This window comes from Notothenia coriiceps, unplaced genomic scaffold (assembly GCF_000735185.1).
Source record: "Notothenia coriiceps isolate Sejong01 unplaced genomic scaffold, NC01 NC01_scaffold00034661, whole genome shotgun sequence".
In the NCBI taxonomy this organism is placed as follows: domain Eukaryota; kingdom Metazoa; phylum Chordata; class Actinopteri; order Perciformes; family Nototheniidae; genus Notothenia; species Notothenia coriiceps.
The window spans coordinates 354-11747 of record NW_011367362.1 but is presented as its reverse complement, the minus strand read 5'-3'; the positions used below and the strand labels follow the sequence as shown (position 1 = coordinate 11747).

The window sequence follows — 11394 nt, the reverse complement described above, 5'->3', positions numbered from 1 at the left end:
TTACAGTTTATTTCACAAACGTGTCTTTTTTTACCTATAATGTCAATTATTTTTTACACAAGTTTACACTTGTTTACATTTTGGACATTAGGGAACATTTATTATCAAAAACCTGAAATCAGAAAACTTCTTATTAGGAGACTTAGCGTCTCTAATTGTTTGCTTACAATTTGGAAAGGCTTGTGCTTGGTGATAAAAGGAGGCATTCGGCATTACTTCCAAACATGAAATAATTTACAGCCGGTCCCAGGAGGAAGGCACCCTTCAATTCTCAACCTCACCGAGAATTTTTTTCTGACAGTTGTAAAATGTCTGCCAAGGAAGGATCAGACATGCAAAAAGATTATATCCCAGGAGCATTGCAAGCAAATACAGGAGGTGTGATGTCAAAAAGCACTGTTGTTTTTCTCTATCTGTAGCTGTGTACATCTGTATAGTTTTGTGTTGCATTACTGTAATGACACACTACTATGTATTTTAAGGTAATTCTGTCAGTTCAGATCATGTGTCTATAATTGTTGTCAGACTACACACTTGAGGCCAACCAAACTACTTGTGTCTTTTAAAACGTACAAAACCAGCAATTGTGAATGAATGTGTGTCCTTGCTTCAATGAAAGTGACCCTGGAGCCATTGATCCGCATTCTTAACATTTTGTGAAGGGAGTTGGGTTCAAAGCATTCATAAGCGTGCAGGTGTCACTCATATGGTTTAGTGTTTCTGACACAAAGGTGACAGGAACCAAATGTACTGTAATGAAATAGAAAAGAATGATCCTTTTGCTTTACCATTATAACAGCTGTGTGGGGAAGAGTGCTATAGAATTTGTCAAAATAGTTAAGGGAAGGCAACAACTTCTGAGTTGCAAATGTTGTAGTCGTGGTACACTTTGTTCAACTATGACAATATAATTCTGTGTAATTGCTACTTTTTTCATATTTTATGTGCATTTTGTTGTTAATACTTCTGTACTAAACTAACAACTTTATGTGAAGGATGCAGTTAAATTGATGCTTTTATTTAAATCACACAGATTCATACATCGTCATGAAGCCGGTGTTTCATAATCTTGGTTTTTGAGTGTACTTTTATTTTGATTTTTTATTTCGAAAGATTTTCTCCCCTTATATCATGATCTTGCCTAGCCCTTCAGGCTGTGTCTTCTCAACATGATTAGGCATGTCAGTATATAGGCCTGTGTTTCCAGTGTCGCTCTGTCAGTTTGTCGTCAATGTTCCAGTCGATGGTTCCCTGGTGTGGTTTTGTTTCCATGTTTCCTGTATCTGGGTTATTCCTCGTGTTCCCTTGTGGATTTGCTACCAGTGTTCCATGTGCCATGCCTTTTTGTTCATTGTTTTGTTTTGCTTTTGTCCTCAGTTCTACCTTGCCTAGTCCTTGTTTTTTGTGCAGTTTTTGTTAGAAGTTTTTGTTCATTAAAGCTTGCTTCTTTTTTTATACCAGTCCGCCTTTTTCTTTCTGCGTTTGGATCCTAATGTGTTCAACACATGTGACAGCCTAGTTTGTAATTTGGTCATTTGTTCATAAGCATTCACACTCTTGCTGCTTTTTCTTGCTTTATGTAAAGGACCCAACTTCTTCACCCTTGGAAATGTGTTTTTCCCAATCACCTGCCATAATCTTTGCACAAGTAGCGGTTTGGTTCCCACATGGGTTTAATAGACGTTTCACAGACTTAGTACTAAGCTGGCAGAGTAAAGTGTGTTCAATTGATTGGACATTTCGGTTCCACAAAAAGCTCCTATGGTTATGTCCACATAATGCATGTGTCAAAGTGATAGGACACAAACCAGTCCTTCTTTCTTTGCAAAACTATACTCAGTTTAGCTGAAACGTATATAAGACTTCAGCAGCCTACAATTCAAGTAGATATCTTCCAAAGGTATGTTTAAAGAGTGAGCAACACATATTCCCCCCTCACTTTGGTTCAACAGCTGATGAGTCATAAACTGGAGTCACACACGACATGGTTTTGTTTAAGGGCCTGTGTCCACAAAGCTCCTATGTGGCTTCCAGTGCTTTTTTTGTTTCTACGACAACTATATCATGACAACTAGCAAGACAGACTAGCATCGCTCTCTTGAATTGTATCATTTGTTTGTGCTTCTTTATATATCTTATATACAATTTGACATTGTTCTTTCACTATGAACATCAACTGGAAGATTCTTGCTCTCACACTTTGTATGAATGAGCTTCACCGCTCAGTCTGACAGCTGTATAGCGAGGGGAAAAACAGATAAAAGTACAACGCTCACTGGGTACACCTGGCCGATCTGCTCCAACAAACAGGCTTTTTGACAGACATGTCCCAAAACAGGCTTTACATCCAATTACTACAGTGAGGTCTAAGTATTTCTAAACTCAGAGCACGATAGAGGCCGCCCAAAAAGGGTGGAGTGTTCGGAAAAAAAGACGCTCGGTGCGACAGTATTTCTCAAGAGGGCCGCATGTGATGACATGTGCTCGGTTCTCCTTGGAATCAATGTGGACGTGGGCCCTGAGGGCAACAGGCTTCAACAGTTTGCATTAGTGTGGTCATGAAGATAGCTTCCAAAGGTACGGTCCTTTTAGTGCTTTAACATTTGGTTAACAGTAAAAGACAATATTGTAAAGACATTTTCTCTACATATTTCCAATGAGAAGCCAAAATGACTTTGGTTGAGATTATGAGTCATTAATTGAAGTCACATGTTTGTTTTGGGGGGGGCAACTTAAAGAGCAAGAAATCACAGCAATATAGGGGAGACTGGGGACAGGTGCAACAGTTTGTAGACTATTGGGTCTAGACCAGGTGTTCCTTTTCAAAAACAATTCACCTGTGCAACAAAAAAGACAAATAGCTGTTATTTATGTCTGAAGAACTGCATGTCGCTGTAGAGCCGTAGGGAAGCCTACCCCTGGTCTAGAGTCTAGGCCAGGGGTAGGCTTCCCCTTGTTTAAATGCATTACTTATGTTGTATTTTTTCATTAACATAAAATAAGTCTCACGTACTCCCTGCAGTAGTCCAACGTACCCCTAGGGGTCCGCGTACCCCCATTTCAGAACCACTGGTCTAGACCAACCAAATGTGTATACTGTATGTTGGACCATGACGTACATGTCTGTTAATTACCCAGCCTGTTTGTGGGCTGTTGTGGTCAGGCTTGCTCCTTGGTGTAGTATTATATTTGTGATTTGGCGCCCTCTGGCGGTAGAAGCCTGTTATAATTATGAGGCCTGATAAAAGATAGAACATTTACAATTCCAACAGGTTGTCAGAGTAAGGCAGTGATGGAAGTTTTACTCAGATCCTGTCCATAAAACTGATGTTATCACTGTTTAAAACAAACTCCATTAACCGTTGAAGTTCTAAATATTAATTAAGTAAAAATACAAAAGTAAAATACTTAAAGTATGAAAAGTAAAACTTATTCTGCAAAATTGCTCTTTTACAAGTGTTTTATGATAGAACATTTTATATAACGTTTTTTTTTACATAGATTAAAGAGAGTTTTAATGTTGTTGTTTGTCAATGTGGAGCAAATTGTGTGTACTTTGTGTACAAATAAGGAGATCAGTAGTATATAAATCATATGAACACATCACTTAATTTATTTCAAAGATACAACAAATGTTGAATAAATGTAGTAAAAGGTACTATATTTCCCTCTGAGATGTAGTGGAGTAGAAGTGTAAAGTGTCAGAACATTTAAAAATATTTAAGTAATATTTTAAATATATACTTAAAGTGGACATATTATGCACACTTTCGGGTCATATTTGTATTTTTTTCCTCTCCTGTGACATGTTTACATGCTTTAATGTTCAAAAAGGTCTTTATTTTTATCATACTGACTGTGCTGCAGCACCCCCAGTCTGCTCTGATTGGTTAGCTGGCGGCTGTGTTGTGATTGATCAGCCGTTCAGAGATGTCCCGCCCCTCAGCTATTTACGCACAATGTGTTGGAGTGATGTCACTATGTTACAGAAGTAAACAAAGGAGTGCAAATGAGGCGAGCTGCTGCAACATGTAGACGGTAGGGTCAGAATTTGGCGTAAACAACATAAAGTATGGATCCATCCTGCCTTGTATCAACGGTTCAGGCTGGTGGTGATGTAATGGTGAGGGGTAAATGTTCTTGGCATGCTCTGATGCCCCTTGGTACCAATTGAGCATTGTTTAAACACCACAGCCTACCTGAGTGTTGTTGCTGACCATGTCCATCCCTTTATAACCACAGTGACCCATTCTCTGATGGTTACTTCCAGCAGGATAACGCACCATGTCACAAAGCTCAAATCATCTCCAACGGGTTTCTTGAACATGACAATGAGTTTACTGTTCTCAAATGGCCTCCACAGTCAGGAGATCTAAATCCTATAGAGCACCTTTGGGATGTGGTGGAACACGAGATTAGCATCAAGAATGTGCAACCGACCAATCTGCAGCAACTGTGTGTTGTTGCTATCATATTAATATGGAAGAAAATCTCCGAGGAAGGTTTCCAGCACCTTATTTAATTAAGGCAGTTCTGAAGGCAAAGGGGGTACAACCTGGTACTAGCAAGGTGTACCTAATAAAGTGTCCTGTGAGTGCATATAACCCACTACAGGGAAGTGAAACCCCAAAGAGCATAACAGGGCCTTTTTACGTGAGAAAATGGGATATGTTACATTTTAGCATGTAAGAGTCTTTCCTTCATTTATCCCTGCCTTGTTCTCAGAAAGATTCTACTCTAAGCAAATGTGCAATATATGTGCCCGATCTGGTGCCGTGTTGAAAGCTGACAACCAGATGTTGCCTGTCACAAGAAAAAAGCCCAGGAAACAGGCCCAGGTGGCTCTAAATAAGGTGCCAGCTGGAGATTAAAGTCTTTAAACAACAGCATCCAACCACGAATTACCCATAATAGCAGTGACATTGTTTGGACCTGAATCAGTCAGAGTCACCACACATGGTAATAAGAGCAGAAAGCACACTGCCAAATACATATAACTTGGATTCTTAAAGTCAGATGTCTGTTCATATTTTATTTGATCATATTTCTATTTTACATTTCAAGCCTTCAGTCTCCCCAGTTGGAATAATCATTACTTTGAGAGGTTATGGGGGTATTAGATAATAGCATGTATTTTATTGTATAGTCTAGAATTAGGAGCAAATAAATGACAAGGTGACAACAGTCTACCCGGGCAGACACGCTGTCTGCAACAATAATATAAATGTATTATTTGCTTTGTAGCTGTATAATACAATATTAAAATAAAACCTGTAATCCTGCAGATGGAAACTCCCTTTTTGTCTTGTAAGAAGACCAACGTATTGTGAGGATTTTTTTGCGACTAACTTTTCATCAAATTAGCGAGATGTCATCACAAGAAGGCACACATGTACTGAGACAAAGTATACAGATGTGTATGAATAATACAAAAAGGTAATGAACACACCATCACCAACCCCAGCCCTCTTCACATTTTACCAATGTTAAAGATATTTTATGTTTGTAACTATATAAGTCAATAATATGAATTTCCCTAGGGGATCAACAAAGTGCAGTTTGGACTTATTTGTATTGGTGTTCTTCTTTCATGTTGTTGTTGTTGTTCCTCTTCTTCCTTGTTCTTGCCCTTCTGTTTCTTCTTTATCCTTCTACATTTTCTTAATTGTCTTCCTCTTCTCCTTTCCATTTGTTGTTCTGGTTCTTTTTACATTAGTCTCTTCTTTTGTTTTCTTCATGTTCTTGTTCTTCCGTCTTGTTGGTGTACTTCTTCTCATTCCTACAAACTTTACTCTAAGTTGGAAATGATTCATCTCTTTATCATCATGTTTCTCCTTTACCCTTGTTTACAAATGTCCTGATCTATTGATAAAAAGGTCAAATATGTGGACCTTTCCATCTTTAACAAGAACTATTTTTCTGCTTTATTAGATTAAGATTTAGTGTCTATTTTAAGGTTAAGGAACTTTTTCATGAAAGGATTATGTGTTTCCTATCCTGTTACAGCGTTTCTAACTTTATTGAACTGCTTCTGCTCCATGTTTAGAACTGGGGACGTGTCAGTGGGCCATCTGGAGAGTATTACAATAAAAAAAAAAACTGCAGGATCAAACAGTATAGGGTACAGACCGCCTCAGTGGTTTCTACTTATCACTGTCTTTCCCCCCTCCTTCTCTTCTGGTTTTTCTCTCATTCCTCAAGTACACAAACTCCAGAGAGGGGAAGAGTGGGAGAGAGACAGTCACAGAGTCTGGGAGGCTCTGGTTGAGGTTGACTTGGATCCAAATCCACTGGAGCAGCAAGACAGAAAGTTCCGGAGTTTGGACTATGACAGAAAGGCTTTCGAGCACAGCACATCAAGTTTTAGACCGTTACAAAAGCCTTATACTGTAGAGTGATCTTTTCTTTTTTTTTTTCCTGTTTGCAGTTTTCCCAGTGGGCTGTACCCTGAAGGAGTGTTTAGGGAAAGGGTCACAGGGTTTCCCAGAACTAGTGAAGTTGTTAGCAGCATTATCAACAGTTTAAGCTGTTGACAGAAGTGCTAACAATGTCAGTTACAGCGTTTCTGGTCGCCCTCCTGTCTTTCTACCTGACTGTGGGGTCAGTCCACAGTCAGGGCTCCCCCCATGATTCCTTCATCATCCAGTACCTGGAGAGGAGACTGTCTCAAATGGAGGTAGGTGTCCCTGAGTTCCTACTCGAGGTTGCTGCATTTGTCAGGAGACATTGAAGCTACGGCTGCATGATTTCGATTTGAGACATTTTGACTGATAATGCAATTTCCATTCACGTCATTGTTGGATTGATTATTCGTGAAACGTTATTCTCAATATCTGTAAAAATATGTGAAATGATTTTGGTGTGATTTGTACCAGACTACTATTACAAATATTTAGCCTTTACTAAATATTTACGTTCCTGTGATTGGAATTTAGCACTAGTCCAAGTTGCTATTTAGGTAACATTTTGATTAATTGTGCTCTATTTATAGAACTATTAGCTTAATCCTCAAAGCTTTTACTCATACATGACCTGACGTGACATTACCAACTTTTTTGATATGATGTTGGAAAAATGAGACCTTGAAATTAGCAGGGTAATGAATAAGAGATATCATCTGTGTACAAGATGCTCACATCATCTGGGTGCCAAATGTTTTGCCATCCTCTGATTTTCATAATGTCTTCCTGTTATGGGTTTCTGATTGGGACTCTAAAAATATCTATGCATGTGTTCATCAGATGAGAAGCAAAACAGCATGTTTCAGTGATGTAATGCACTATACTGGACTTCATTTAAAAGTAATGTCACATCAGCTCCTACTAACACTGTACATTTACCTATTCCCTTACTTACCTATTCCCTTACTTACTTATTCAAATATTGTATTTGAGTACACTTTTGATATTCTAGTACTCGAGTTGTTATTTCCATTTCATTGCCGCCATTTGTAAATGTAAATGCCTCCAATTAATTGCAGGTAGATGTACTTTTTACTTTATTCACATGTATTTTCCAGCTTTTATTGAATTATTGAAAAACTAATATGAATTATCATTTATTTTTGTATAAGTTGAACTAGACAGCAGTATATTAAGTAATTAAATTACCTCCACTTTTACTAGCAGCAACATTTAAGTGACACATTACAGTTATGAATCACTAGTAGCTGGTTATACATTATATTTAATTCTAAATTAGGCTAGATTATCGACAGTCCATCGAGTTGAGGTTTATTCCTTATGAATTCACCAATTGTAGGTAGAAAGGCATGTTTTATATCTTTTAATCTGTTCTTTTTCTCTGTGTCAATGGCATCAGGAGCGTATGAATCAATGTGAGCAAAAGACAGTGGGCGTCACCCAGAAGACCTATGACCTCTCCTCTGAAATCAGGGGTTATCTGTCCACCCTCAATGTTGTGAGGTAATTCTGTCTGAACAACTACGTTATTGTGTGCAGTGAGGTGCATGAGAACTGTGAGAGTTCAACTGTTTTGCTCTGTAGATCAGAGGTGCAGAGCGAGATGGACAGCGTGTCTGCCCGTGTAGACCGCGTCGAGAGGGAGCTGGAGTATCTCGAAAACAAGATTCCCACCCAGACTGACATCGAGATGGAAGAGGCACTGCTGGAACAACAGATCAATGCTGCAGAATTGGACCTGCTGAAGAAGAAAGCCAAGATTAAAGTGGAGAAGGGTAGGACACAGGCCAGTGGAGTTTTTGGTGGTCAATTAATATGTATAACAGCAGAACATTCTGTTACAGTTCATTCGTATTGTCTCCAACATCCCCAGACTGCAGCATTGTCCTGAGTCAGATCAAGTCTCTCAAGATTGTGAAGAAGGCAGGAGACACCTATGGTTCCTGGTTCAGGGACCCCTCTCAAGGGTCAGCTAAGGTCTGTTCTTCATTTGATTACAGTATTAATGGACGCTTCTTTTTGTAGGCAGACTGAACTTATCTACCACTCGATACTGGGATACTGATGGATGGATCTAAGAAGAGTGGTGCATGAATGAGTCATAAACCGAGAAATTAGTTAGCATATTAGCACTTACGGGTTCCCACATCTCGGAATCAATGTTTTTTTAATAGGTTTTGGGTTATATTCCTGATATAAGGTCTGCCGTGAATTGAAATTAACTTAATGTTATGCTTTGTCTTACGAAATGAAATATGTCAGTAAATACTCCACTGGTGAACATTTGAAGCTTTGTGGTTGCTAACAAGTGGCTAAATGAAAAAAAATGCCAATAATTAGCTGGCTTTAGCTAGCGTTGGTGACATGAGGTCATGTGACCGTCAATTTACAGCAGTACAGGTACAGCTACAGTATTTACTTCTGGCAAACGCAATTAATATTTAACTATTTAAAAAGCGGTGTTAATATATGCAGATTATCCTGCTGAAGAAAATGTGAAAGTATCATAAACGTGTGTTTGGCACTGAGCTTATTTTCTGCAATATTCTGAAATCCAATGGAAAATTCCCATTGTTTTTATGTTGAGCGAACCCTTATGATGCTTACTTCCGGTCGGCCTACAAAAACATGTCATCACTGCACCTCTCTATAGATGTCATGTAACAAATAGCACCCATCAGCAAGGGATACATAATTATAATGTAGATATAAAAAGGAAATCTAATACTATATAATCACTATTTTTAAACCAAGAATTGAATCTAAAAGCTAAATTGCATGATACAATTTTCCCTTTCTTCTCAACTGGTCAAGACTGTATATTTTTCAGGTGTACCTGCTCAGTGGAATCAGTAACAACACTCTGCTGGAGTATGATTCCCTGCACAGTTTCACAGAGAGCAACACCACCACACCAGTGAAGGTGTTGCAGCTGCCTTTTCCTTGGATCGGGACGGGTCAGGTGGTCTACAATGGATTCCTCTACTACCATAAGGCGGACACTCCAAACCAGATACTGAAGGTGTGTGGAAAGTAGTTAAAGCCTCATATTGGGTATGTGTGCTTTTCCAAAATAGGGCCTTTCTTTGTTGATTTGCTCGGTTTGTAAAATATTAAACGGAATGAAAAAATTGTTTAAACAGTAGAGGCAGTGAGCCATTAAAGGATCACATTGCTTTGCAGTACTGAGAACACTGACTGCTCATTGCAAAGACTTGGTACTTTGACAGTGTTGAAGTCAAACTGCTGTGTAGTTTTGGCAGTAAACTGACCTCAGATCATTCCAGAGGAGCTTAGTCATTGGGAGTTGATTTTTACCCTATTTCCTGAGGTCACTGAGCTTACAGTTCTAAAATAAACACTTTTATTCCAGAGCAATGAGGTGTCTTTTTTTAAGATACAGTATTATGAAGCAGATGTCATTGCCATAGAAAGTTTACTGGAAAAAAGGTTTATAAAAATATTTTAAAAGAATAAAATGGTTCTATTGAAACTACCGACATCATCTCATAAACTATTAGATGGTGTCCGAGACATTTTGGATATACTTTTATAGTTATTAAACAATTAATTCAGCTGACATTTCATGCCTTTTTCTCTAGCACCACCATGAGGTATACATTGTGAACTACTGTACTGAATGAATTGTCATTAAACTTTTATTTTCTATTATCTTTTCATATAGGACCATATTCTGGTAAAAATTCAAATTTTTACTAATACTTGCTGCTGAATAGCAAACGATAGACTGCTTGATTAAGATGGATTACATTATAAACAATACATGTTAAATACACGCATGTTAGCATTGCCGTTTTGTACAATTTACAATGCTGACATTAATATTTGGAGAAAAGTAACAGAATATTTGTAGACAGGAGCATAGAATATCTATGTTTGTATTCTCCACAGTTAAATACCCTCCTAATTTAATACATTATGGAAACATTTTAAAGACCTTATGTTCTTAGCAATTGTTCAATTTGTCCGTATGTTGAAATTAACCACGTACATTTCACAGTTTTGTTATAATTCTTGAATCCTAACTCAAGTTTTGCAAGCAAGGCCGATTTCTTGACTTGAGATATTGATATCTCCACAGTGACTAAATGCTTTTTTAACATTCAAACTGGATTCAAAGTGTCCGTCAAGCTTTGTTATTTTGCTATTTGATCTGCTGAAATAGCCCTTTAACGTTTTTACAATGAGTCACCTGGCAAAGTAGACTCATGGGCAAATGTTTGTACTCATCCATTTCTGGGATAAAAATAACTGAAAATCCACATTTTTATGAAAGTATTGCTTAAGTACTCTATCTCTATCTGTTTTTCTCACATAAAGGTGGACCTGTTGAATGGTACCGTGGTGGACAGTACACTTGTACCAGGAGCGGGTCGTCTACCAGTTTACAGTCTGAACCCCAACACCTACCTGGACGTGGCTGTGGATGAACTTGGTCTCTGGGTCATCCATGCTGACCCTGAGTATGGAGGAAACCTGGTCATAACCAAACTGGATAAAGGTAGAGAATACCACATCTGTATGGGCTCAGAACAGTCTCATAATAGACACATGCACACAGAAGGATTCACACTTGTATTTCATGATCCGCAAAAGGATTCACACTTGTGTTTTTCAATGCACACACAAATGTGTTCCGTTTCATATACATGTAAATAAAATCCAAATACAGAAAAAAGTTTTAAATGTGTATTTTTGATCCACACATTTGTTTTCCGTTTAAAATCTCTGAACCTGCAAACACAAACCGCGTGAACGGATCGCTGTGCATTCGCGTGTGGGTTTTTTGAGACTCCCCTGACGGTCAGCCGATTCGTACTTGTAATTTTTTCTATATATAGCCAATCAGAAGTCTCCTCAATTCTAAACCAATCACATGAGCGCGCCCCCACGAGGGTAGATTTATTGCGTTCATGACGTAGCGCTTCATGTACGCATTTTGCGCCGTCCG

General features: G+C 38.4%; 1 protein-coding gene across 1 annotated transcript; it reads left to right on the top strand.

The window, feature by feature from the left end:
* Nucleotides 1-6190: 6190 nt before the first annotated feature.
* LOC104962409 (olfactomedin-like protein 3) lies at nt 6191-10962 on the top strand (the record flags this gene model as incomplete). Its single annotated transcript, XM_010790845.1, has 6 exons — nt 6191-6676; nt 7822-7925; nt 8007-8197; nt 8296-8399; nt 9253-9444; nt 10764-10962. Coding segments are annotated over exons 1-6 (919 nt in total), but the record flags the coding sequence as incomplete, so codon positions are not given.
* Between the last annotated feature and the right edge of the window lie 432 nt (nt 10963-11394).